At 47.0% G+C, this 25971-nt stretch overlaps 11 protein-coding genes across 11 annotated transcripts, besides 2 other annotated features; 7 read left to right on the forward strand and 4 right to left on the reverse strand.

Annotated features, from left to right (window-relative positions):
* Positions 1-1224: 1224 nt before the first annotated feature.
* On the forward strand, positions 1225-1709 carry N7503_007328 (aegerolysin family protein; the record flags this gene model as incomplete). The annotated part of the gene is made up of 2 exons (XM_057066875.1): positions 1225-1334; positions 1397-1709. 2 exons carry the CDS (start codon positions 1225-1227, stop codon positions 1707-1709), a joined length of 423 nt encoding a protein of 140 aa, XP_056920556.1.
* A 1448-nt stretch (positions 1710-3157) lies between these two features.
* On the forward strand, positions 3158-4587 carry N7503_007329 (uncharacterized protein; the record flags this gene model as incomplete). The annotated part of the gene is made up of 3 exons (XM_057066876.1): positions 3158-3699; positions 3907-4118; positions 4292-4587. The coding sequence occupies 3 exons, from the start codon at positions 3158-3160 to the stop codon at positions 4585-4587; spliced, it is 1050 nt and encodes a 349-aa protein (XP_056920557.1).
* Positions 4588-6245: 1658 nt separating this feature from the next.
* On the forward strand, positions 6246-7318 carry N7503_007330 (zinc-binding alcohol dehydrogenase family protein; the record flags this gene model as incomplete). Its single annotated transcript, XM_057066877.1, has 3 exons — positions 6246-6303; positions 6405-6731; positions 6810-7318. 3 exons carry the CDS (start codon positions 6246-6248, stop codon positions 7316-7318), a joined length of 894 nt encoding a protein of 297 aa, XP_056920558.1.
* A 1528-nt stretch (positions 7319-8846) lies between these two features.
* N7503_007331 (terpene synthase family protein) lies at positions 8847-10250 on the forward strand (the record flags this gene model as incomplete). The annotated part of the gene is made up of 4 exons (XM_057066878.1): positions 8847-9342; positions 9368-9426; positions 9506-9747; positions 9827-10250. The coding sequence occupies 4 exons, from the start codon at positions 8847-8849 to the stop codon at positions 10248-10250; spliced, it is 1221 nt and encodes a 406-aa protein (XP_056920559.1).
* Positions 10251-10636: 386 nt separating this feature from the next.
* Positions 10637-12048, forward strand: N7503_007332 (uncharacterized protein; the record flags this gene model as incomplete). Its single annotated transcript, XM_057066879.1, has 2 exons — positions 10637-11046; positions 11097-12048. The coding sequence occupies 2 exons, from the start codon at positions 10637-10639 to the stop codon at positions 12046-12048; spliced, it is 1362 nt and encodes a 453-aa protein (XP_056920560.1).
* Positions 12049-13234: 1186 nt separating this feature from the next.
* Positions 13235-14462, reverse strand: N7503_007333 (uncharacterized protein; the record flags this gene model as incomplete). Its single annotated transcript, XM_057066880.1, has 2 exons — positions 13235-14246; positions 14296-14462. 2 exons carry the CDS (start codon positions 14460-14462, stop codon positions 13235-13237), a joined length of 1179 nt encoding a protein of 392 aa, XP_056920561.1.
* A 1234-nt stretch (positions 14463-15696) lies between these two features.
* Positions 15697-17677, forward strand: N7503_007334 (Major facilitator superfamily domain general substrate transporter; the record flags this gene model as incomplete). Its single annotated transcript, XM_057066881.1, has 8 exons — positions 15697-15855; positions 15908-15984; positions 16039-16090; positions 16138-16336; positions 16387-16456; positions 16510-17015; positions 17075-17235; positions 17294-17677. The coding sequence occupies 8 exons, from the start codon at positions 15697-15699 to the stop codon at positions 17675-17677; spliced, it is 1608 nt and encodes a 535-aa protein (XP_056920562.1).
* A 307-nt stretch (positions 17678-17984) lies between these two features.
* N7503_007335 (zinc-binding alcohol dehydrogenase family protein) lies at positions 17985-18944 on the reverse strand (the record flags this gene model as incomplete). The annotated part of the gene is made up of 1 exon (XM_057066882.1): positions 17985-18944. The coding sequence occupies one exon, from the start codon at positions 18942-18944 to the stop codon at positions 17985-17987; it is 960 nt and encodes a 319-aa protein (XP_056920563.1).
* Positions 18945-19717: 773 nt separating this feature from the next.
* On the reverse strand, positions 19718-20848 carry N7503_007336 (zinc-binding alcohol dehydrogenase family protein; the record flags this gene model as incomplete). The annotated part of the gene is made up of 1 exon (XM_057066883.1): positions 19718-20848. The coding sequence occupies one exon, from the start codon at positions 20846-20848 to the stop codon at positions 19718-19720; it is 1131 nt and encodes a 376-aa protein (XP_056920564.1).
* Positions 20849-20947: 99 nt separating this feature from the next.
* On the reverse strand, positions 20948-21434 carry N7503_007337 (uncharacterized protein; the record flags this gene model as incomplete). Its single annotated transcript, XM_057066884.1, has 3 exons — positions 20948-21092; positions 21161-21198; positions 21297-21434. The coding sequence occupies 3 exons, from the start codon at positions 21432-21434 to the stop codon at positions 20948-20950; spliced, it is 321 nt and encodes a 106-aa protein (XP_056920565.1).
* Positions 21435-24210: 2776 nt separating this feature from the next.
* Positions 24211-24802, forward strand: N7503_007338 (uncharacterized protein; the record flags this gene model as incomplete). The annotated part of the gene is made up of 3 exons (XM_057066885.1): positions 24211-24399; positions 24475-24559; positions 24621-24802. The coding sequence occupies 3 exons, from the start codon at positions 24211-24213 to the stop codon at positions 24800-24802; spliced, it is 456 nt and encodes a 151-aa protein (XP_056920566.1).
* Positions 24803-25436: 634 nt separating this feature from the next.
* Positions 25437-25485: a sequence feature (Protein overlapping with rRNA (N7503_007339, KAJ5798043.1) was converted to a misc_feature.).
* Positions 25486-25566: 81 nt separating this feature from the next.
* Positions 25567-25760: a sequence feature (Protein overlapping with rRNA (N7503_007339, KAJ5798043.1) was converted to a misc_feature.).
* Positions 25761-25971: the final 211 nt, after the last annotated feature.

Consider the following 25971-nt stretch of genomic DNA (forward strand, 5'->3'; position numbering starts at 1 on the left):
ACCCCTGGGGTATAAATAATTTTTATGGGTGGCAAAGTCAAAGATATATTTCCAGAGCTTCAAGTGCCAAACCATGGTGTATTTGATGACCACAGTGTAAAAGACTCCATTAAATCATACCAGATTCCAAATACAAACTATAATTATATCGAAGAAATAGAATCGAAATTCTGATGGAGTTTACATGTGTTGTCGCTAAGATATAAAATCGCATTTACTATATATTTTGGAGTGCCCCGGCGGACCGGGTGTCCCGCTCGCTAGGGAATTTGGTTATATAAGCGATTATATAATCCTACTCCTGATTTTGGACGTGGATTTTTCATAGGTAATAATGCATAATTGCGGTAGATGAAAGACATGAATGGCCTACTTTGGCCCATTTCAGCCGTTGTATTTAAAATTGGCCTTGTTCATGGCTCTGTCGAACCGGTCGGATCGAATGAAGTCTGGGAATGCTGCTGTGGAGAGAGGTCACACGGTCGAATGAATGTGGAGAATCGGATGCGGGATTCTAGGAAGCCCCCATGTCGAGGTAAATTGGGTGTTTCTGGTCTTGCCAATTTTACAGCCTGTACAATTCTTCCGTTTTCAAGGGACTCGAGGGGATGTGGAATCAAATCTCTCTTTGTTCTATTCTCGTAGTATGAGATTATTGGCGGGATGGAAGTTTGATCGTGTGCATCAGTGCCTGAAGTTCCAGGCCTCATAACAAAGTGTCTCTCATACGGTCTCTCCTTTCCCCCCCTCATTCCTCATTTAGATAGATCACCTCCGTGCTTCCGGTCCCTCCTAACCCAATGAATTCCTGCTATCTTTGACCTTTCTTGAACCCCCTGCTCTACCTTTACCGGGGTTTCTCCCACACAAACACAAGAGCGGGGATCCATGTTAGACCCAAGTAGCTAACAATAGCGTGGGCGAATTGTATGGGGTACAAGGCGATAATGATGTCCCCCGCAAAGCTTTGAAAGGCGAAACCAGGACGATCCCATGGCTCCGGCTCTGATCAGCCAATTATGTCATGCAACCGTACCCGTTATGACCACAACATCGCCCAGGTGGAAAGGTAAATTACATGTAAGAGTCATCACACCACAACCTTATGATGGCTTTCCCCGCATTCTCGGGCAATACTTAACCCAGAGTTGGCCACAAAACCAATTGCCATCAACATTCAGGCTTTCCCACTTACAAACTATTCACACACTTATCATCAATACAATGTCTACTACCGACATGGACACCCAGTACAATACTCAATGGGTTTCATTCCACATCCGGGATCGCCTGGAGGATGGCCAGGTCACTGTGCACCACACTGTCATTGAAGAGTATCTCTCCCTTTGCCCTCCAGGAGCCTCAATGCCAGTAAATGTGTACTAATACCCTGTAGCGGCGAGTTCTATAGTCCCGAAAACCGTCGTAGGTCTCTCTCCGAAGAGGAGATCGACGAGATCGTGATCCCCTCGGATGGCATCGGCGAGATCAGTGCTGGTGGCCGCCGTGGTAGTGAGGGCCGCCTGGATCTTTTTCATGATGATGCTAAGATTTGTGAGCTTCATTGGGAGAATCGTGGAGGGAATCATGTCAACTTGGTTGAGGTGTTGGACAATTGTGACAAGTATAGAGTCGAGTGCGGGGGATGGAGTCCCGAGGCGGGGCCCTTGGGACATGTATTTGTGGATATTACGACCAAGAAGAAGTAGCCTTCCTGGCAACTGTAAGAGTGGGAGGAGACTGCGCAAAGGCCTCTTCTCCGCTTTTCTTCGGGTCGATCAGCCGCCCCACTGATATTTATGATTTATTACTAGTTTATGTTGAATGAATTTGATTTACTGAGACTACAGTCAGACACCTTGGGATAATCCTTGAAATAATTGATCATGTATTTAATGAAATGGTTAGGAGATGGGAAGTTGGCCTGGGGTTTCAGGCATGATGCGCAGAGGTCAGGTGTCCAAACCATCCCTTGATTATCAGGCATGCCTCGGGCCCAAAAGGCCGTTCTCCTCCAAGCGAGCCAATTATATGGTTCTTGATTAAACTCTACTTTCTACCGCCTCAGTTTGGTGAATTGAGGGTTCCATTATGCAGTAATAAAAAAGCCCTTCATATAGGTATTTCCCATCGGCAGACATGTAGCTCGTTGTGAGGCTCCCCTTGATTATTTCAAGATCGGATATTGCTGCTTTTCCTGCAAAGAATCTCGAAAGTTATCTGGCGCACATATTCTCCGTGCGTGCACGGTGGCAACATATTGTTCACAAAATGTTGGTGAAATTATTGAATCGGAGGCGCCACCTGACAGGATAGTGGGAAGCAGGAATAGTTGACCTTCGATTGCGCCCATGATGCCGTCGATGGAGAATGCACCACAGGACTGGATTTGGTGGAGGTTCTAGGACAAGCTGTGGCGAAGAGATGAGTGGAATTCTTTCCTCGTCTTGAGGAATTGAGAATATCACCTCGTCGGGTCAGGAAAGGGAACTAGTAGAGTAAGGGTAAAGCAAAAGCTTATTTCTCGTCAACACGGGCGGAGGATTTGGGAGTGAGAGATTGGCATGGTGGTTGAACCCACTCTAAGCAAGAAGAGACAATGTCATATACCTTCCGTTGATACCCCCGGTAGAGCTCTCATGGTTAAAACAGCGAGCTGGAGTACTTTTGACCAGAAGTAAGAATTGTATTGTAATTTTTCTAGTAGACTTTTTGTCTCTGTTCGGGCCGCAATGGGTCTAAATTCCCCTCCTTTCGTAATATTTCCACACTTAATCTCTCGAAGCACCAAACGATGCTGCTCAATTTGGGGACAAAGAAGAGATTTATGTCAAAACCTTGAGACAAGATATGAACGGGATTCGACTAGAATGAGAAAGTCATATTGACTTAGTATCTGGGGTGGCCATGAGCAAGGTTGGATTGAAAGGCGCTCTTCAGATCTAATATGGAAGCTCATCTTACTCCTTGTTGTTATGATGCACGTAAGTAAGGAACAGTTCGAGTACGCAATAATAAATCCATTCATGCTTTAACAGAAAGAAAACACAGAGATACTAAATTAGAAGAAATGAAAGAGTAATGAAACGAGGACCAAACAAATAATCTTACTTCCCAGCAATGATGCCAGGAACATACCCAGCAAGGATTCAGACCCATGATGGATAGTAGCCATTCAGTTGAACGGATTCTCAATATCAGCCGCGTTCTCGACTTTTGGATCAACCTCCAAGGTGCAACTAGGCTTGTAGACCAGAGTCTCGGGCTTGTTCATTTCAGGTTCGGCCGGAAATCTGCAGATAGGCTTGCTAACCAGGAGGGTCATATCACAAGTATCATTCTCCTCCCTCGGCAACCAGCCGCCGTCGGCACGAATAGTCTGGAGAGTGTGCCAGTGAGATTTGGCATGCTCATTTGCAGCAGAGACCTGCACCTTGGCAGCCTCAACATCAATCTTAGCGTCGTGCAGTTTGCCGAGGAGACTTTGGATCTCAACCTGGGCACCCATTTCTTTCTTTGTCAGCTCACGCAGTTGCTGATCCAGTGTCGCTTTCTCTCCTTGCGAAACTCCGAAGTCTGTCGTCATCTTCTGCAGTTGCTCGCGGGTGGCCTTAACGAGCTCGTCAAGCTGCGCACGCGATGTATCAAGGCGGGCATTATCCGCCTCGAGTTGTGCCACTTTGGCCTTTGCGGCTTTTAGTCCATCCTCTGCCTCCTTTTTGGCAGTTTCTTGAGCTTTGCGCTCAGTCTCAAGTCGTGTGACTAGTGCTTCGCGCTTGGCGTCTTCGACCTTGTCATCTTCCTTCCACTTCTCGAACGCGGCAGTCAAGGCCTTGCGATCTGCCTCATCTCCTGAGTGCTGAGAAATAAGCCTATTGAGCTCATTTCGCTGATTACGCACACGAGTCTTCAGGGTTTCATTCTCTGTGCTCAGAGAGACCATTTCAGTGAAACAGCCTGCGATGGTCTCTTTGAATCCCTCGATTTGCTCATCATCCCGCTTGTTGTGTCCCTCAAGGAAGCTGTTGCGGCTCTGCACCTTGGCATTTTCGCTCTGCAAATCCAGATTCTCGTCAACGAGAATGTCCACTCTGGTTTGGAGCTTCTGGAGCTGGCGGGTGAGCTTCTCATTGTCCTCCTGGGCACGTTTGATAGAGAGCTTTTGGCTAGCGGCGTTCTGTGATTTCCCAACGTCAGCATGGGCGAGGTGTCGTTGGATGCACCAATGACTCTTACCTGCTCTTCAATCAAGGCCATCCAGCCTAATCGCTCGACAAACGCATCCGTCCAGGCAACCATGCTCCTCAGCTCCTGGGGAAATGGGAGGGCGCCAAGAACCTGGGGGAATTGAGCCGGTCGGACATGCTTCACGCACTCGAAGCTGCGAATCTCGGTCTGGACTTTGATCTGTGTCTTACTGGACAGACTCTTGCCATTCAAGACGGTCTGGCTGGTGATAATGTCCTTTCCGGCATTGCTTGCCTTCAGAGCGGCGACACCGTTCCCATTGATACCGTTGGTGCCGTTGATGCCGTTGGTAGCCTGAACAGTCTTGACTGGTGCCGGAACGCTGGCAGTGTCATTTGAGCTGCTGGGAGAGTCAGCACGACCCTTTCGCTTTCTAATCTGAGGAAATGAGGAGGCTGACGTTGTGGTGTCCTTGGAAGGAGCCATTGCGATTGTTGTGTCTGATTAAGCTAGAAGAACCTTTATGTGATTGTTGTCGCTGTCTGAAAAAACACATGGCGGGAATTGAGCTTCTATATATACCCTTTTGTTGTCGTTGTCTCCAGTCAGATCAGAAATTCTTTCAGTCTCTTGTCTTCTAATTTCAGGCTATTTCGTCGTCAATTTTCTCCGCAACGGACGTGATTCGGCACGGGCCGCCCCACATGTCGGCTCGAATGAACTACTTGACTTCTTAAAACTCGTTCCTGCAGATGTGGGGCAGCTGAAGAACACACGATGGCGTCGGTTCTGAGCACCTTCGCCTTAAATATCCAAAGTTGATGGCCTCATGAAGCGGGGGTGCCCTCTCACTATTGGTGGTAGCAGCGCCATCACTCCTCGAACATTGAAGAATCCGGAGACTGGTCAAACTGTCTGTGAATAATCAGCCTCGGCCATGCCGATAATATTCGAATTTTGTGGCGTCGCGAAGCTCTCTGTGCCCCTACATCCTGCATCGGCTGATGCCAAAGGCGCGTACGATGAGCTATAGTCCTGGCTCGCCGCTGCGGCCTGTGTGATTGTCTCCAAATTGAAGATATGATTCGTAACTCTCTCCGGGTATCATGAACAGAAATGAGGACATCAGCTATTTCAGATACGGCATCATCAACTGAAGTATGTTATTGGTCACATCCCTGGCTATCAGCACCGCCAGTGCCAAAATTGAAGGAGAGGTGAAATTTGGATTACGTGTACCTAGAGGGGAGTAGGCAAAGCAGCCCTTTTGCTTATTTGAAAGTGCTTCCATCAAATTCCATCAGAGTCTGGATAGCAGGTGATCACCAAACCTGTAAGACCGCGGGCTTGATCGGTGGCCATGTCTTTCCCAAGCTCCACGATGATTACGTTCCTGTGAAGACCGTCAGCGTAGGTCTTGGAAACAACGGAGTTGTTCAAGGCCGACAAAATCAGTGGCGCGAGAATTGTTCACAACATTGACGAGGCTTCTTCCAAGGTTAGTCACACTGATTGACATACTATTTTCCTGGACGGTAATCGGCTTCAATCGAGAGAAGGACATTCTGCGCCAACTTTGTCTATCAGCAGTGCCGTCTTGATCGTTGGTGGGTAGCTTGCCAGTGTTGCCAACAGCTCAAACTTGGCGCCCATGGCAACTAGTCAATTCTTTCACAGTTGGAGTCACAAGGCAAGTCTAGGCTCTGATTTTTGAAGACTTTGACATGCCGGCGGTGCGGCGGAAACAATGCCTATGATTGACAGCTAGTAGCATTTTCGGGCGATCGACTCATCATCCCGGGGCTCCACTTCCGTCAGCATTTCCGTGGAAACCCCTCAACCTGGCCGTGGCGTTACTGGCCTCCTGAACGTTTGTGGCCAACTATTGGAGAGTAAATTGATCCAAGCACGGTACTAGCTTGCTGCTCCTTCGTCATTACTCAAGATTTTCATATAAATTAATATAGCGCACAAGTCCACCATCCGTTGCGATCTCCTGTATTCCTTTTCCTGCCAACTGTACCTGAGCTCACAACATTGCCGAACTACTCGCCCAGATGAAAGCAATCATCACACATCGATATTTGCCTAGGCGCATACTGAGTCTTGCCGTCGGTAGTCTGCTCGGGCAGGGCAAGTCAACGATGTCCCCATTCCAAACATCACTGATAGTGAGGTTTTGGTAAAAGGGTGTGCCGTCGCGCTAAATCCGATAGACTTCAAAGACATCGATTTCATCTCCCCACGCAATTCTGCCATTGGTTGTGACTACGCGGGCGAGGTGGTTCGGGTTGGCAAGAATTCGGAACGGCGTTGGAAGATTGGTGACAGAATCGCTGGCTTTGTTCACGGTGGCTTGTATCCCGACATTGGCTCATTTGCGGAGTACGTGAAAGTTGATGGTGACTTGGCCTGGAAGGTGCCTGACGAATTGACGCTGGGCGAAGCCACCACTTACGGAGTTCCTGCAGCCACCGCGATGCTGAGTCTTGCGTACCTTGACATTCCGTGGGTGGATATTGAGAACGGACGCAGCGCTCAAGGTACCCAATCAACCATTGTCATCTACTCATGAGGCTCGAACGTTGGAATCTTTGCTATTCAATTGGCCAAGAGAGCAGGATACAATGTTGTGGCAACGGCCTCGCCACGTTCCTTCGACCTCGCAAAGCGGTATGGTGCCGATGCAGTATATGACTACCGGACCTCTGCATCCATTGGCGAAATCAAGAAAGCCTATCCGAATATCACGAAAGCTCTGGACTGCTTTTCTGAAGGCAGCTCTGCCGCCTTCTGTGCTGATGTGTTGCGAGAGGGCAAAGTGGTCACGCTTCTTGACCAGGGAAAGCCGAAGAAGGCAACCGTGACCTATGCTTTCCTCATGGTTTATAGTGTGTTTGGTCGCAAGTTCCAACTGATGGCGCCCCTTGGCCCTGTTTTTCCAGTGATGCCGGCAGACCGCGAAGTCATCGGCAAGTTTTATGGTAGCTTGGCCACCTTGAGCCTTGACGCCGTGAGACCCCCACCCATCACAATGATCAAAGGCGAATTCAAAGAGATATTCGATGGCCTAGAAACACTTCGTAATGGGGAAGGTCGAGGCACAAAGCTTGTTATCGAGTTTCAGTGATTAACGTACTCCCTCTCCCAATGGTGACGATGTTCGTCACAAGCGACCAGTACTTCTTACTCCTGCCTACATCCGTCATGTTATTTCCGAGCTGCGATTTGTACGGTCGAAGATTCATTTTGTTCTCTATCATTCATGGTCAAGACTCGCTATTGGCACCTGTATTTAGCTTGTGCTTCATCCTCGGCGTCCCTACCAGCGGTACATTCAGCGTCAAATTCAGCGTCAAATTCAGCGTACGTAATTTCTTGTACCTGGATTGGGTCCGGGTTGGGTCCGGGTCAACTTGGGCTCTGTGGAAGTCTACCCGTAATAGCAAGAAGCCTAGATAACATTGAACGCTACTGGTGTTTTATTGTCAATTATTCTGTATATATTGAATACACACTGTTGATACACTGATTTTGTTGCCTTCTTAACAGAAAATATTTCCAAACAACAAGCCGAAAAAGAATACAATAATTAGGTTTCACATCTAGTGACCCATCATACTAGTTCTACTACTGAAGTGGGGTATTGCCATCTACTGACTACTATCACTACGGCTCAGACCCCCTGTCCAGATCTGAGTTCGTCACTAGGGGCAGTGGGAGGCAACAAAGGAGACCAGGAGGTAGGTTTTAGAAGGAAAGATCGTCTGGTTTGCTTACCCCTGCATATATACGCTTACAGTATCTGACCATATAGTTTACGATTTTTACATCACAAGGCTAGAGATAAACACTATATCTAGGTAGTAACTGTAAAATAAATTGTCTTGGAATACATGGTATCCGAGGATCTACAGTGGCGTACGATAAGTCTGAAACCCCTCCCTCGACCGCCTTTTGGTACCGCTCACCATTTTTAGCTGACCACTCTGAAAACGTTCACAATTAACCTAATGATACGCATAGTCATCCTGCTCTTTTACATATTCTGCGAATCACTAAATTTGTTCCTAGTTGACATAGGCTAAGGCTTTTTATCATTGAAAATAACATCATTTTATACGAGATTTTGACCGGCATAAAAATGCTGGCAGTATTATACAACCACTTAAGGGACTTCGAATTTCAAACTTAACGGACCCCACTGTAATCTAAGGAGCATAGCCCGACTTTCCAAAACAAGCATCTTGCAGAATCGATATCAGAAACTCACGACTATTTTGGCTCACAGATTGTCATAATAGGCATCACGCAGGTATGCTCTGGGAAGTTCACGCCTATTATGGTTCACATATTGATATAACAGGCAACTTGCAGGTAGGCTTTTGAAAATCCATCCCAGTATCACTTGATAGATGGATATATTTGATGATTAATTGGTCAAGCAGACACCGCAGAGCTATTTCAATGACGTATGTGAAGGCCTTAGATATCAAGCACTATGAGATAGTCAAACGTGTCGGTGCCATCACTACTCCATATAAGAAGGATCGATTATCCTTCCAAAATTATAGACTATTAGAATGTTTTCACTTTGAATATATCTTTCTGCTTAAATCGACTATATTTAAAAGTTCCGAGGGCAATTTAATTCCATGATGGAAAGCGCCACTATTACAGCTCAGGCTCCTTCTGCCCCTCTTCAAGAATACTTACTCCCCATCTCCTCCCCTTATGATCCCACTAAGAATCTGAGTCCTGTCACGGTCATCGCCAGAAATTTTGCCTTTCTTGATCCTGAAGGAGATAAAGTCGGTTCGCGAGACCTGGCAAATTCTATCCCTATATCTCCATCATTGAGAAGGGTTCCTTGGCCTAGCAACCTACCAGGCTGTCGACAGAACAAGCATTGGAGAATCGCTGAGCGTATGACCCGGGACTTGTTCGAGGCCATTTACAAGCACGTAGATCAAGCCCAGGATGCATCAAACAAGCTTCCGCTTCAGCTATATGAGGTTGGAAAACAAAAGATGCATAAGGAAGCGGAACTCGTTGGCACTGCGGTGAAATCAACGGCTTATATGTTTCCGGACGCAAGTCCAGCCAGGGCTGGAATGATTGCACAATCAATGCTATTAATATTTCTGCATGATGGTAAGAGCCACCTTTGGCAAATCAGATAAGGAATACTTGGCTAAATCCTTCAAAGACGTTGTTGAAGAGTTCACACAGGATGCTGTGAGTTTTCAATTCTTTGTATAGTGCGAAAACGCCCTGTTCTTATAACACATCGATTGACTGTCTTTGCAATGCTTAGGGATCTACCATAACGAACAGCTTCATGATCGCCTGGAAACAAGCCCAGAGTAATATTGGTGAAAGCTCTCAAGATTATATTCATAGTCTCCTCGCTGGATTTATCGATGAAGATCCTATCCTTGGAAAGAAGCTTTTAGAGGGTGCATTCTTGTGGGTTGATCATACCAAAGAGTACGAATCGGTGCCGACCGAGTCGTTACGAGAATATCTTGATTACAGGTCTAAAGATATAGGGACAGAGTATGACACCCCAATGACTGATCCCCTTTCAGGTTCTATTGAGGTCTAATAGAAGGCTAATGATGGAATGCATCTTTAGTCTGTTGCTAGCTCAAGCTGCCTTCGCCGCCGACATTTCTTTGTCTGAAGCCGAAAGAGGGATATTTGAAAAATTCATTGGCCTTTTCGCGGATCACATCTCCTTGACGAATGACATTTACTCATTTGAGAAAGAGTGGAACGAGCATGTCTCGAAGGGAGCTTACCTGGTCAATGGTGTTGACGTAGTCCGCCGCCTACACAATATTCCTGTTTCCGCTGCAAAACAATTTATATGTGAAGAGATATTGAAGCTAGAACAACTACTGGCCTTGGAAATTGACCATTTGAAGCAAGACGTGGGCTTAAACAAGGCCCAGGAACGGTTTGGAGAGGCGTTGGCTCTCTGTCTGGCGGGTCATATATTTTATTCTGCGACCAACGGACGATATGGTGGGGCCGATTCGGCCGCTACTGTTGAGTAGTGATTTTCTATTTTCCTTTTATATAAACAATGAATCATGATATTCAATATGTCGTTTGGCCCCCACTAACTAGCGTTAAGGCTAGGGTTTTGGTCTTTTGTAATTTCTACGTAATGTTTACTTACCTGCAAACAGGTCTTGAAAGTAGGCAACGTAATGGAATATACGTGAGCCACATGAAAGATCGGCAAGTTTTAGTACTAGTACATGCCATCGCACGCTTGGCGCCAATACATGGGGAAACGGCCCCCAGCCTTCACCCCACTCTCTTTGTTTCGCGCCATGCCCCCTAGCCGAGGCTTTGGGGACTCAGTATCTCTGATAAAAAGCTGCTAAACCTCCGCATGGTATTCAAATCAGACCACAGAATGTCTAATCAACAAATAATGGATGACTCAGAGACCCAGAAGCAGGTCATTCTTGGCTTTCGGAAGGCGTTTAAGAGTGCCCCTTGGATTCCTATCTCCCAGATGCAGGCACATTCATTTCGTGAAAGACCTTTGAAAGGATTGATTTTGGTATCTAAGTTGAAAATACCTTGTCCAGCTGGTGAGGAGGAGGAAGCTCTCCGCTCAAGACTATGGAATGTTTATAAAGCGACCAGCGAGGGAGTCGAGAAGCTCGACCCCCCAGCACCCTGCGTTTCCTACTACGGTGAATGGATCGGAGTGCGAAAAGATGTGAAAGACTCTAAGGCACCACAGCCCGACATCAGCGACCAGGAAAAGTTTCAAGACATTCAACAAAGCGTGGATAATGACATGACTATTTTCTATCTCGCTGGAGGGGCGTTTTTGTGGGTATTCCTCTTCTTATAACAGAATTAGATTTAACAACCCTTTTTAGCCGTGCCGGCCCCCCAGGTGCCCGACCGGTGATCAAACAGCTCGCTGAAATAAGTGGTTCGCGCGCGTTTACTTTCCAGCCTCGTCTTGCACCCCAGTACACCATACCAACTATCCTCCTAGACGTTCTCGTCGCATATTTTTATCTCCTAGCTCCCCCAGTCGGGTCCCTCCATCAACCCATCAACCCGAAAAATATCATCTTGGTCGGTGAATCTGGCGGCTCACTTCTTCATCTTCATCTGCTCCAATTCCTTCGAGCCATGATACGATCTTCTGGAAGCGAAACACCTGTTATACATTTCAATGGCCAGCACATCCCTATCTCGATGCCCGCAGGCTGTGCACTTGTCAGTCCTGGCTCAGACCTGGTATTATCCCTTCCATCTGTCAAGAAATTCGAGAAGTTCGAATGGTTGTCAGAAGGTGCCCCTTGGCTCAAACCCAACTACCCGGCAGATCAGATCTGGCCCACAATTCCTCCTCGGGGTGATCTTCACTGCGACAATTCAGCGCTATGTCACCCGCTTATTGATCCTTCCGTGCAATTAGACTGGTCGGAGATGCCGCCTATGTGGATTACGTGTGGCGAGGAGACGTACGCGGATGGAATCAAATTCCTTGTCAAGAACATCCACGCTTCTGGGGTGCCTATCTCATTTGTGCAATACGAGTTTATGCCGCATGTGTGGAACGTCATCTTGCCTCATTTACCTCAAAGTCGCGACGCTATGAAGCGATGGGGCCAGGCTATTAGAGACATTGGGCTAGAGAGGCAGAAAGAGTCAAGCGCGCAATTTGTCAAGTTAGGGAAGCTAGAGGTCTTCCCAATGAGCTTTGAGGGGCTATTAGATATTCCCCAAGCTGAGGTTTTGCAGAGGATGCGGACTGCCAGGGATCGGCTTGCTGAATTTGTCTGGACTGGGCCTGAAGCAGGATCTTCGAAGCTATGATCGAAATTTAAAACCTTTGCACTTCAAGGCTCAGATAGCGATGAAACACCTTGAAAAATGACTCTTTTCTCGCTGAGGTCCATTTACCTCTCCCGAGGCATAAGGACTTCAGGACTTCGAATATGTAATCAAAGACAAACTCGAAAGAATACGAGGTGCCAAAAATATTATCACAAAAAGAAACGTTGTTAGATTTCACCCTTGAAAATATGTTTGAAGTCACCTTCTATCCACCTTGCCTCTACTGCGATCAACACAGTCTTCCAGCCTTCATCTGAATGTAAGAATTGACATCGACGGAGTGTGGATGAGTGAAGGGGCCAGCGGAAAAGTGTAGGAACCACTGAATGGATATCTTGTAGAGGGTGGTGGAAAGAAAAAGCACCTCTGCAAATGATACCCTTATGCACCTACAGGAACTACTAGTGTCACGTAATGTGTGGGTATATATGTCTTATCTAGAGTTTCAAGGCTGTTTTATGAGAATTACAATATCACTTTAGTGACCCTTCATCGGGGAGAAACTGGTAGCCGGGGAAGGGGAGGCCTAAGCCGCCGGGTCAGAATCCACAAATTGCAACATCAACCGTGCATTCGCGAGCTCATGGAACTGGTGAGGGGCAAGCGACACAGCGAAAGATTGTAGAGGCGATTTATTTATACTTGGCGCTCTTCATGAAGACAAAGTGGATTCCATGCTTTCTTGTTGCCTAGCCATTTCTTCGTACCCCTCGCCATTTGAGAAATTTGTATGAATCCTCTGTATTGCATGCAATTTAAAGGACTCGGTTCCCATCATGGTTCGGCCCCCACTCAGCTTCAGCCCCACTGGCAATCACACGGGTGGGCGCTAGATGAACTCTAGCTGGTCACGTCACCACCGATTAGAGAGAACGCTACGTTAGATTACCATCCACTCGGTCCTTCCGTGTTTTTTGTCCTCGAATCTTTTCAATGTTTAAATTACAGCCATTTACATCATACATATTCCAAGGTTGGGATACACTAGTCTCCGCCGAACTCTTGTCAAAATCTGCAATATGAACCCTGAAAGGGATTTATACCCTAGTCAAGAATGAATTTACATACAGCTTCCCCCCTGTAATAAAGTGCGGCTCTTGTGAACGAGCACATTCGACCCATTTAGAAGTCGGTATCTAAGTTCAATTTAATTTATAATATTCAACTATTTCCATCGCCTCAATAATGCCATCTCTGTAGTGAGGCCAGGTCCAAAACTTGCAGCGATAATATCCTGCCTTCTCATCTCCATGTTCCGCATCTGATCTATAACCGCTAGAACGGCGACACTGGATGCGTTGCCACGAGTTCGGTATATCTCATAGGTAGCTGCTAACAACTCTTTTGAAATGCCCATGGCTGCCTCTGCTCCTTTGATGATAGACAAACCGCCTGGGTGAAGCGCCCAATCAAACTCCGTCGGGACGGCAGAAGGCATATTATTCGACCTTGTCAAGCTTTGGAACGGTTGGGAGAGAGACATTGCAGCCAGCTTAGGAACGTTTTTTGATAGTAGGAGTTGGAATCCACTACTATTAATCTTAAATTCCATTTCAGCATGAGTATCAGGCGTGATGAATGAGCGCCAATCAACGACAGAAAATCGCTTAGGGAGGTCCTTCTCGCCATCTGATAGCCCTTTGGAGTTGCAGACAACCAGAGCTGCCGCACCATCACCAAATAGTGTAAGACCGATTCCTCCAGTCTGTGAGCTCGCCGCCTGGTGGAACTCAGAAGAAATATAAAGGCTGCAAATTTCGCATGCAAGGACCAAGATTCTGGCTGGCCTATCCTGATGAGTTGCTGCTAATGCAAGGTTTGATGCCATTCTTAACGCTGCGAGCCCTCCAGCACAGCCAACACCGCTGATTAGGAATCTTTCTGCATCGGCTGGAATATCAAGTTCACGGGCGACACTTTGATCATAACCAGGACTTCCAGCATTGGTAGCGGTGACAGCCACAACATGTGTGATCGACATCGCTTCTATGTGACTGTCGAGCAATGCTTTCTTCGCGGCTTCTTTGGACAGCTGGACACCATATTGGCGCCATACAGCATCAACTTCCTCTGCCTTTGGGGGCTCTTTCTGGCGCCATCGTGAATCTGCCCAAATATTCACCACAGACCGAGTTTCAATACCGGTTTGGGCGTTAATCCTGAGTAGTCTTTGAAGCCTGAAATTACATAAGCTTGGATTGTGTCAAATTGCTGAATGTGACCCACCAAGGAGCATCCGCAGGATACAACGACAGAGCAAATTTTTCTATATCATCTGCAGTAATAACATTTGAGGGCCATTGTGTTCCAAGACCAGTGATGGTAATTTCGTTCACATTTTGGCCCGACGTGGGACTGGAAGGACAACTTGAGTTTGAGAACACACCACCCATCTTGATGACACTGGGAAACTTTAGGGCGTGTAAAGTAATTAGTGAGGCAAGTTGAAGACTATAGAAGGATCAGCATTATTTATACCTGTTCAGTAAACAGACAAACGAGCATGAATACCCTTGAAATGCAATAATAAAACGATTGCAATACATGGGTGTCTTCTGTAATCTTGCACTGGCACTGGCGAGCGATCGACAAACATGCGCTGAGTCAGACCAAAGTATGATACGGCATCATAGGGGAGTCGCTCGTCTGGAAGGGAAACCCGATGGTCTTGTCTCCCTCTTGAATGGTGGGCAAGTTCCGTTGAACAATGTCCATCCGCCGGGTGCCGATCATCTTACCCCACCTGCTTCCACTTTGATCGCGATCTCCCCTCTATTCACAACAAGTGGAGCCTCATCTGGGGCGCGCTCCTCTTTTACCTTCGAATTGTCGCCGGAAGCATGTTCGATCAAATTTCGTACCCACATGCTCAAATATTTCGCTTTTATGCACATTTCCGATGATGTGGAATATCTGCGCCGAGAACGACCTTTCTTATTCCTGTGATGGCGAAGAATGCACTGGGGGCCCGCTGGACAAATCAACAGGGAATCTCACGTCAGTGAGGGCTTGGTGTGCAGGAAAGCTTGCAGAAGATGGTGTCGCGGGTGTTCAGGGCGCCAGTACTAGCTTTGAACCGGATTTGAATAGTGTCACGCAGGTAGAAGCGCTGTTTCTCGAAGATGCTTGGTAGAGAGGTAGTTTCGATGTTTTCTTGCAGGGAAATGACTTGCTTTGACTAATTTATAGGCGTAAGGAGTCCACCCCTTGGAAATGGGAGTTTAGGGGCACAAAAAGTCTCGTTGCTAGCTATTTCAACGGGTTTCATTCACACCTTCAGTTATTCAAAGCGCATGCTAAATATGCTGTCTCATTTAGACTACATTATAATCAGCTGACTGGAAAGGATATGTCCAGCTTTCGCATTATTATACAGGAATTCACTGTCTCAATAGTAACTCCGGAACGGGATTTGATGGTTTACTGTCTCCATTCCTCGGAACTCGGTGTTCGGCTGGCCGACCCCGGTCCCTAAGACAAAGGGGCAATTTGGCACAGCTGATGTGTATATTACGTGGAACTTTTAAAATCTATGCATCTCCACAGTCTGTTACGATTTAGTGACCGGCACTTATTATGGCCACAGATAAAAACACAATTCCCGTTCCTGATACAATCCCTGCTACAATGGTGCAACCTGAGCCAGAGAAACCTCCACAGGAAGCGCAGGAGGATGAAGATCTGGATGATGGCGATTACATCACCGGATTCAAGCTGTGGGCCATCTTGATATCAGGAACTCTTGTACAGTTCGTGATGATGCTGGATCAGTCAATCATTGCGACGGTATGTATCCGGAACCCCAATGTGAGTTGATGAGATACTAAACGCTCTGCAGGCTGTTCCGTATATCACGGATGAGTTTCACTCTCTTCTTGATGTGGGTTGGTATGGAAGTGCATATCAACTAGCGAGGTTAGTGCAACATGCATGGTGAAGATCCAATCATCAGGCTAAAGCAATTGACAGCGCTGCTTTTCAACCTTTGACTGGCAAGCTTTACACATACCTGCGAATCAAGGTGAGTTAATAACTGAGCTATCAAAGATGATCATTAACAAAACACAGTGGACTTTCTTTGCCTTCTTTTTCGTTTTTGAGCTTGGATCGTTGCTTTGTGCCATTGCGCAATCCTCCAAGATGTTGATTGTAGCACGCGCCATTGCCGGTCTGGGTGGTTCAGGTCTGCTGAACGGTGGTCTTACGATGATCTCCGCCTGCCTGCCCAAGCACAAACGTCCAGCAGCAATGGGGATGATTATCTCTAGTACGTACATTATCATGATCTCAGTCTCGAAGACTTCTAATAATGTTCAGTTGGGCAATTGGGCCAAGCACTGGGGCCCCTGATTGGAGGAGCTTTTACTGAAAAAGTAACATGGCGATGGTTAGTTTTCATTGTCTCCGAAATCGACCAATAGCTAATAGATATCAAATCAGGTGCTTTTACATCAATCTCCCAGTCGGTGGGGTCGTCCTCGCCCTCCTCGCTACACTCGACATCCCTGACCGCATCGCCAAACCAGACTTTCGAACCCTCCTCCGCACCATTATCACAACGCTCGACATTCTCGGTTTCCTTATATTCGCCCCTGCCGCCATCATGTTCTTCCTCGCTCTCCAGTACGGCGGCAATCAATACGCATGGAACAGCGCTACGGTGATAGGCCTACTTGTTGGTGCTGGATTTACGTTTCTCGTATTCCTGGGCTGGGAGTACTACCGCGGCGACAATGCTATGATTCCGCTCTCGATGTTGAGGAAGCGAATCATTTGGTCGAGCTGTTTGACCATGTTTTTCATCACGGGTGTATTAACCTGCGGAGCGTATTATCTGCCTATTTATTTCCAGGCGGTTCAGGGAGCGTCGCCGATTATGAGTGGTGTTTATTACTTACCCAATATTTTGCTCCAGATCACCATGGCTATGTTATCTGGAGTCATGGGTACGTGTCTGCTCTCTATCTAGGAGCGGAACTTATTGCTGACACTTTTTATTCATTAGTCCAGAGGTTTGGCTTTTACCTACCATGGGTGGTTGGAGGAACAGCATTAGCGAGTATTGGGTATGGACTGCTTACGATGCTCACACCTACATACAAGACCGCAAACCGGGTTGGATTTCAGATTCTGGCTGGTGCAGGCTTGGGCAGTGCTGCTGCGATGGTAATATTCTCGCTTTCTCCCTACGACAAGAGTTTACTAACTCATGACCACAATTTAGCCTTTCGTTGCCGTTCAGAATTTAATGCCTCATGCCCAAATTTCTGTCGCCATGGCGATTTTGGTCTTTTCCTTGAACTTCGGTGGAGCCACTTTCCTTACATTTGCCGAAACAGATTTCAGCCAAAGTCTAACCGTTGCAATCTCAAAATACGCACCTGGAGCAAATTCAAGTGCCATTATTGCTGCTGGCGCAACAGGGTTTCGAAGTGTCGTTCCGGCGAGTCAATTGGTTGGCGTTTTGAAGGCTTATAGCGAGAGTGTTGACCATGTGTTTTATTTGGTTTGTGCATCTGCGGCGGCGGCATTTTGTTGTGCTTGGGGTATGGGGTGGCAGGATATTAGGAAGCCCAGACCCCAGGCGCAGGACCCGACAGGACCTTAATGTGAATGCGAAAAGAAGCAACTGTGGGATATACATAGGTAAGATCAATTTGGGAATCATTATAGATGGATTGGGAAATATCAATACTATGGCATTGCGGGTGTAATACTATTATTCTATTCCCACAAACGTTTGCGTCTTCCAAGATCACTCACTCCTAGCCGCCCTAAATCAAAATATGCATGCAAACCTGACATATCTAGCTCGGGTTCAGTAGAGGTACGGCAAATAAGATCCATGGGAATATTATTCAAAGGACTAAAATCGATGGAGGACTTTCACATCGAATGTAGCATAATCTATCTACCTAATCTTCCAAGCTCACGACAACCTTCTTTGCACTAACCCCTTTCTTCTGAATTTCGAGAGCCTTCTGAATGCTTTTTAGCCCATTGCCAACCACCTGCGGTTCCGGAGCAGCCACATACAAGCCGTGTGCCAGTGCGGCAGGTAGGAAGTTGACATACACCGCTTGGCTAACCTCATTTCTGCCCAGTCCTGCCCCTTCGACATACTTAGTTTCAATCCCCACCTCGTCCGCCATTTCCGAAATACCCTGGTTCCACTCATCCACCCACTTTATATACGCCCAGTACTCATCATCATCCTTCGGATCATCCTTCGGCCATGGAAAGCTGGCTTTCACGAAAAACTTGCGGCATTCATCGCCTAGCTGACCAAGCACATGGACAGACAGCTCTACCGAGCCTGGCCCGACGGCAAATGCACCATCAACTTTCTTGCCCTGAAACACAGCCGCAATATCATCCTCGTGTGTGGGGCTATTATAATCGAAGACGAAATCCGCACCAAGGTTCTTCGCATAAGCGAAGTTCTTCTCCGAGCATGTCGTCACAACTGTGTACCCGCTGAACTTGGCGATTTGAAGGGCATTACTCCCCACAACCGTCGAACCGCCCGTGATGAGAATGTATTCCCCATTCACCAGCTGCGCGGGAATAGTCGGGTAATCGAGCGCAAGATAGCCCTTCTGGTAGAGCGCGCAAGATGCAGCCGAAAAACACATTGGAATCACACATGCTCTCTCGAAAGACAGATCATCGGGAATGGGACTGGCCATATGCTCGCGAGCAGTGGTGTAATGCTGGAACCCGCCCTCAGCAGCCCTTTCCCCGTACAAGTAGAATCCTACTGCGTGAGCAATGACTCTATCACCGACTTTGAAGCGGGTGACTTCAGGTCCGATCTCGATGACTTCGCCGGCGATATCCTGGCCGATGACAAGTGGGGGGTGATCCATTCCCATTTTTTGTCGCCAACGTGCTGCTTCGCCCAGTCGAGGGGGTTGACTGCTACAGCAGCGTTCTTCACGAGGATCTGCTTAGCGTCTGGATGAGTATAGTCTGCAGGTCCTACGACCAGCGGTGTCTTGGGTGCGACTAGCCATGCTGCTTTGTTGATTGGCGTTGGTGACATCGTGGATCACTTCGGTCAAGATGTATATAAAATCGATAAGAGGAGTCGGCAAATCGTCGTTCATTTGTATGTATATCATCTTATTGCATTGTACACATGCATTTGCGCATGAGAAATACTTAGGTCGGGTTTCGGACCCCGTCTATACCGTCTCAACTCGGGGTTCTCCCTGAAGTTATTAGGCGGGACGGCCAATCGATAGTTCAACACCGGACTGCAGGGTCGGGACATTGTCAAGCATTGGCGTAAAGAGCCCAGCCTGCTTGTGCGGAATTTGATCGGACCTAGCAAGTGTTCTTGCATGATTCCGCCTGCTCATTGGTACTTTCTGCACTTCTCGATACCATGCAATCCGGAGGCACTGACAATCTGGATGCCCGGAGCATTGAAAAAGGAGTTCCCACAAGTCAACGCAGATCCGCCCAAGCTGCTCTCCAGAGTGTTTCAGCTGGGCACTACCTAAAATATGCATGTAAGCCGTTGTCCACGTGATTGTTTAATTACAAACCTCCAATATCATCTTTCTAAGTAAATGCGCTGCTTAGAATTAACTGTCTATTAACTAGTACTGAATGAAGAGATTGCATATTCAAAAAAATCAGACTATAGAGAGACAACCACTTTCTTAGCAGAAACCCCCTTCATATGCAAATCCATGGCCTCCTGGATCTTTTCCAATCCCTTCCCAGCCACTAACGGCTTTGGAGCTGCCACGAAGCTTCCATGTGCTAATGCCTCGGGCAGAAACTCATCATAGATGATCCCGCCCACTTCATTATTGTACAAGCTGCTCCCAAAGACGAACTTGGCCGTCACGCCCTTGAACTTTGATTTGATAAAGATGCTGAAATTCCACCACATTAGGCCCATGATGGCACCGACAAGGGCCAAAGTAGTAGTAGGGGTTTTCTCCGGCCACGGGAAACTGATCTGCGCAACGTGTCTCGATCCATTGGCCTGGGAAAGAATCTCCATGCATGCTTCCGTCGAGCCGTTCCCGATCGCAATCGCGCCGACCGGTTTCTTGCCGTTGAGGGCTTTGAGAATGTCTGCAATTACTGTCTTGCTGCGATAATCGAACACCTTGGTGGCTCCTAAACTGGCGACGAAGTCAAAGTTCTTTGGAGAAGCGGTGGTGAAGACATTGTATCCCGCGGCCGTGGCAAGCTGGATAGCATTGCATCCGACACTACTAGACCCACCCCAGATCACGACCGCTTCGTTTCCAGTGTTCTTAGATTCACCAGTCGTGGTAGCTGACGCATCAGGGTAGTCGAGTGCGAGAGTATCTTTTTGAAACAATGCACAAGCGGCCGTTGACAGTCCTAGCGGTAGGACGCAGGCTTCCTCGTAGGAGAGCGTTTCCGGAATCGGTGATGCCATATTCGCGCGCACAACCGTATATTCCTGGAACGCGCCCTCGGAGTTCTTATTCACGGTGGGATCCATCGAAAGCGCGTGGCCTAGGACGCGGTCGCCGGGCTTAAAGCGCGTGACTCCCTGACCAACCTCCACAACCGCGCCCGCGAGGTCGTTGCCGAGAATAAATGGATATTTGATCCATGAGAACATCAAGTCTCCAACCAGTTGTTTGGACCACTCTACCGGGTTGATTGCAATGGCACCATTCTTAATGACGATTTCGTTGGCCGCAGGAGGCGTGTACGGGGCTGTTTTGACCTCCAGTGGTCGCGCGGACTTAGCTGACAACCAGGCTGCTCGATTGGATGGCATGATTGAAGGTTTGACCTTAGTGAAAACAATTCTGAATATAAGAGCTCGATATTAAGAAGCTGAAAATGAATATCATGGAGTGTGGCAACATCATGCAAGTTACCATGAAGCTGTTTCGGTCTTCGGGACCGTGTCCGTGTCGGTGGTCTGGCCGGCCATGAGAGCAAAAGGACATTTCTTTGTTCGATGGCGCAGATCGGAGTTCGAATACCGAATGCCGATGGGATTCTCATTGTAGGCAAAGCTGCACAGCCAATTATTATACAAAACCTAATCAATTGTGGGCCATACTTAAGATGTTAGAAGGCGTACAGTCGAGGTGGCATCGGCTCATCGGGAAGAACCTTATCCTAAACCGACTTTGACTAGGTTTTAATGTGGAATAACAACGCGTTTCCTGATTTTCTTCCCCACCGACAGGATTTCATCATTTGGGGGCGTTGCTTACCTGCAGCTTATTCTCAACAGATAAAGCTTTCATTCCTTTGGATTCCTTTTTCAAGCTCTCCTCGTAGCCAAGTTCGCCAGGGACGTATATCTCTGTACCAGGAAGAGATTGACGGAGGTCATCGAAATTGGATGCCATTTTGAGTCATAGGTTTTCTTTTGTAGGAGATGATTGTGATGCAAGACTAACTACCTGATTCATTAATGGTAACACTGAGCATCATCCAGTTAAGTATCAAGATTCAAAGCAAAATATCCCTTCGGGATATAGCTTCGGTCACAGGGATCGGGGCCAAGGCGGAGTGGACGGACCGGCATTCAGCATCAGTCCACACCCCTCAACGTTGATTCGTGATAATTCCGTGTGATCTCAGTAGCCAATCTGATTTTAATAGCAGAAGCAATGCCGCCTAATGATCGGACAAACATTTACTCCAATGATAGTCCGCATTGGTGATACAGACGGCATTCGGGCGCCGGTCCCGGTGCCACTCCGGGCCATAGAAATAATGCAACGGAGGGGGGAATGCGAGACCGAAGGATGTGACTGCAGACTTCCCGTGACATAGCGTCTAGTCAATCATAAATCACTAGTTGGTCGGTTGTCATGATAGAGAAGAAAAATAAAAAGACAACAAGAACATACAACAGTCACTGTATGTTGGTGCTCACCTAGCGCCCACGGTACGAGCGTGGGCGGCTCGCCGCTCTATTCAGCCCTCTTCAGGGCATTCTGGGTACTTCTTTACCCACCTATATATTCTTTACCTAAACGTTTAGCCCTTGTATAGAAAGGCGCTTTTGCATTCATTCGAGGGAAATCATAGTACGTATTCTTTTTTTTTCTCCCTCCTTCACTAACCCTTCGTCTTTACCGTGAACGCAAAATACGTACCTAGTATGATATAACGTCGAATTTCACTAGATATGTCGTGGACTTTGTAGGTTAATATAATATTGAAATCCCACAATAAGTTTTACTAAAAATAAAAGAGATTACGGCCATACTTTGGCTCTATTCGATAAGTAAGGAAGGCAAAAAATCAAAGGCTTTTATTAATACTTTTTACTAGATTCCTTAGCTTATATCTAATAGTTTCTTCCACGTGTATTATTTGATAATCCGCATGATACCAACTAAACTTTACGTACTACTAGCATGCGTGCTGGTAGAGGATTGGAGGATCGGAGAAACTATTAATATAGATACATATCGTTACAAAGAAATATCAGTACTATATAATATAATTTATAAGACAAGAAAAAAAGCACACTACATACTAGCGAATATATGGGTTTGGCCAAGGAAGGAACGAATGAAGAAGACAGCACAATGTCAGATGTGGTGGTATAAAAGAGAAAAGGAGAAAGCAAGAAGAGAAAGCGCTGATCTACACAACAGGGGCGGTCATGCGACCCTGATACGTACCAAATGAAGATCCAACATATTGTTCTTTCTTCTGTCTCCTTGTCTTATGGATATTCTACCTTCCAGATAGAAAGATTCAATGATCCAAGGAATGCCATGGGCTGAAATATTGACTGCTGGGATAATAAACACTCGCAACGATAGCAAGTAGGAAAAGCACATATAGCCAACTTAGAAAACTATCACGGTGGAGGCGGCCTCATGTAATGCTTCATTGGGAGCCAGGACACCAAACAAGGCGAAAACCGTGTGGTTCTTCTTTCCTGGTGGATATGCAGCACCAAGCAATACAAGTCCATTTGGTCACAGACGCCACAGCATTTGCTACTACAGTGTTCGCTCTACGTAGATGAGAGAAAGAGCATGATAGAAAGACGGGTCTCAGGGGGAATAATATAGACTACGAGGCTATTTTGTCTCATCTGCGCGCGAGATGCTACGGCGCCGAATTCATGCGGATGTGGATAAGGAAATATAGGATGTGGGCTTGAAATATATTAATGTGGGATTTAACTGGATTGTGGGATTTTACTTCGCATGAGCAATTACACCTGTATGGACAGCGAGCCCTTTTCTTGTCTCTAGTCATTCATTACTGCGTGGAGTTTGGAGTACGGACATACTCTTGCTTCATCGGGAAGAAGCGCCTATATTACCATAAGCGATAACTAGCTACGTAGCATTAGGTTCATAGAATCTAAGAATATTATCATCACTGGTCCCATGGCTGCAGACAAAACCTAGTTGGTTTGCTACACGAGTTCAAAAAGGTGGGGTACTATACGAACTGGAATTAGACAGGTTACTGCATGGCTGACATGGGTTTTTGGGTATGGAGCGTCCGATCAAGCGCACGTTGGTCCAAGGGGAAAGAATCTACCCTGTGTCAGAACCCCGCTTTCATTCCTGCTGTCTTTAACTCTCGACTTGGAGGGCGCCTTATGACGGATGAAAAGACCCTTAGGTCTTGGCGGGTTACATCATCCTCCATCTTGTTCAATCACGAGACACAGACTGTCAATGTTCAGGAGTATCTATACGAGTCGGGAGCGGAGAAACATTGATCCTCGACTGACGAAATCCTTCATCCGGGGTTTCTCCACACCTCTGAAGTCATTCCTTGCTCCATGTGGAGAATCACCAACAATGGGCTCTGGGCAGTGTGGGGAGATTGGCGTGGGCGTAGGTTGGATGTAACGCTACCTGGTGCGATGTCTTTGATGTGGAGTACTTGCGGTGGTAATGATGCGCATGTCTCATCTGGTTCTCGTGTTTGATTGGCCGTCGGACGGAGCACGGTGGCCTGAATGTGTGCCATGTCTTAGATCGAAGGCTCCCCAAATCTCAGCACATCACTAGTAACTTCTATATCAGTTCTACCTGCGGGCGGAACGGTAGACCTATATAAAGACCTCTTAGGTACCCCTAAAAGGACGAACCAGATAGCCCAAGCTTCTATTGCAAAACAAAAAGCGAAATACGAACTATGAAAGTTTCTTTAGTCTCAATTAGTGCCATCCTCGGCCTGGTATCTGCCCAGAATGCCGTCGTGAACAACCACTGTGCCACGACTGTGTATGTGCAGTCGTTCCCTTACGATGGCAGCGCCCCCGGGCCTCTCACCACCGTTCCAAAGGGGGGAACTTTCTCCGAGAAATTTAGAGCATCTGGCTCAGTACGTTAATCCGTTATACTTGATCATCGTTTTGCTATATATAGCGAGGGCACTGACTGAAGATGGAATGAGCAGACCGTTAAGATCGCCAAGACAAAGACGCTGGATGGACCTCTTTTCTTTGGGTATTCTTTTTCGTCCAACCCGGACTACGCGTACTGTGAGTACAATAGATCTATCTGTCATTTAGGAATTTGCTACTTACCGCAACCCGCTTCAAGATGAACTAAGCACGGAATGGGGCAATCCCTTCGCAGCGAATCCCAACTCGCTTAGCCCCGGGGACGGCTGTGAAATGTTTGACTGTGCGGCCAATGATGCCGCCTGCTACAGTACTCCAGCTCATAAGAAGGTCTTCGGGTGTCCCCAGCCAGTCACCCTGACGGCGGACTTGTGCCAGTAATTATGTCGCTTATGATCTGTAATGTGTTAGTGTTTTCGGGAACCTCTTGTCCTGATTTCCACCTTTTACAGCCCGCCTCAGAGATGAATATTTGTGAGACTGTAAATATCCCAATGAAAGAAAATTACAACAAGTGACCACAGCGTTCGTACAGTGATTCTCAAAATTGCCTTAACCATTACACACTGAAAAATCCGTAGAGATTTGCAGCGTTGCTGACTCTTGTACTGTACTTTACACCTCGCGTTCTCTGCTAACTCTTGTCAACACCCTTGACGCCCCATAACAAGCTTAGGCAATGCTGCTCCATCAATCTTTTCAATAATTTTACCGCGGCTCACAAAGCCTGGTGTACCGTACACTGAATTGATACATGGCCAAAATGTTGCGAACAACCCAATATAGAGGCTGGACGGAACTGAAGCGTTTTGAAGATTCCAATGGTATCCACACTCATTTAGCTACGGGAATAGAAGAAAAATAATATAAGATTGAAATCAAATAAGATGACGGGACCAAACAGATAGAGCTGCATAATCGAACTCGCCGGGTATACGCCCCCAATACCCAACTACGCAGGAATCAGGCCCTGCCGAGGTTTAGTCGACAGATTTTGGCGCCTCTCTCACCCTGGTCACACTTCTCTCACCCAGTCTCCAAAGTTCGTACCCATATCACCCACACTTAACGAATAGCAAAAAATGCAAAAAAAAAAAACATACAACAGTCAGGATTCGCATGTGGTCACCCACCATACTACTAACTAACCGGCGTGTGGCTTAAGTACGGCTGAGCGGACGGGAAGCCCTGTTCTCCACACCCTATGGTCGTATGTACTTGAGTATGTTCGGAGAAGGATCATATAGTGCATAGGAAAAGCACTGTGGTGCGGGGAAAATGAGTGAGAGCCGCTTGACCGTCGTGCGATCAGGTGTGAGCAGCAGAAAAGGGCGAGCATTCTCACGGCATATTCGCCCATGCGTAGACTTCCTATGCAAATTGGCCAATCAAAATCTTCCTCAGTCAATTACTCAGACACATCAGGAAGTTCTACAGAATAAAGCGTGATGCCTGTAAATAATTACCGAAAATTGCCGGCTTGATTACATGGACTCGAGAAAATATGCGGTCGGCGAAACAGTAACTATGGCATTAGCTCGGCTTAAACA

This window comes from Penicillium pulvis (assembly GCF_028828015.1).
Source record: "Penicillium pulvis strain IBT 33274 chromosome Unknown contig_5_segment0_segment0, whole genome shotgun sequence".
Taxonomy (NCBI): domain Eukaryota; kingdom Fungi; phylum Ascomycota; class Eurotiomycetes; order Eurotiales; family Aspergillaceae; genus Penicillium; species Penicillium pulvis.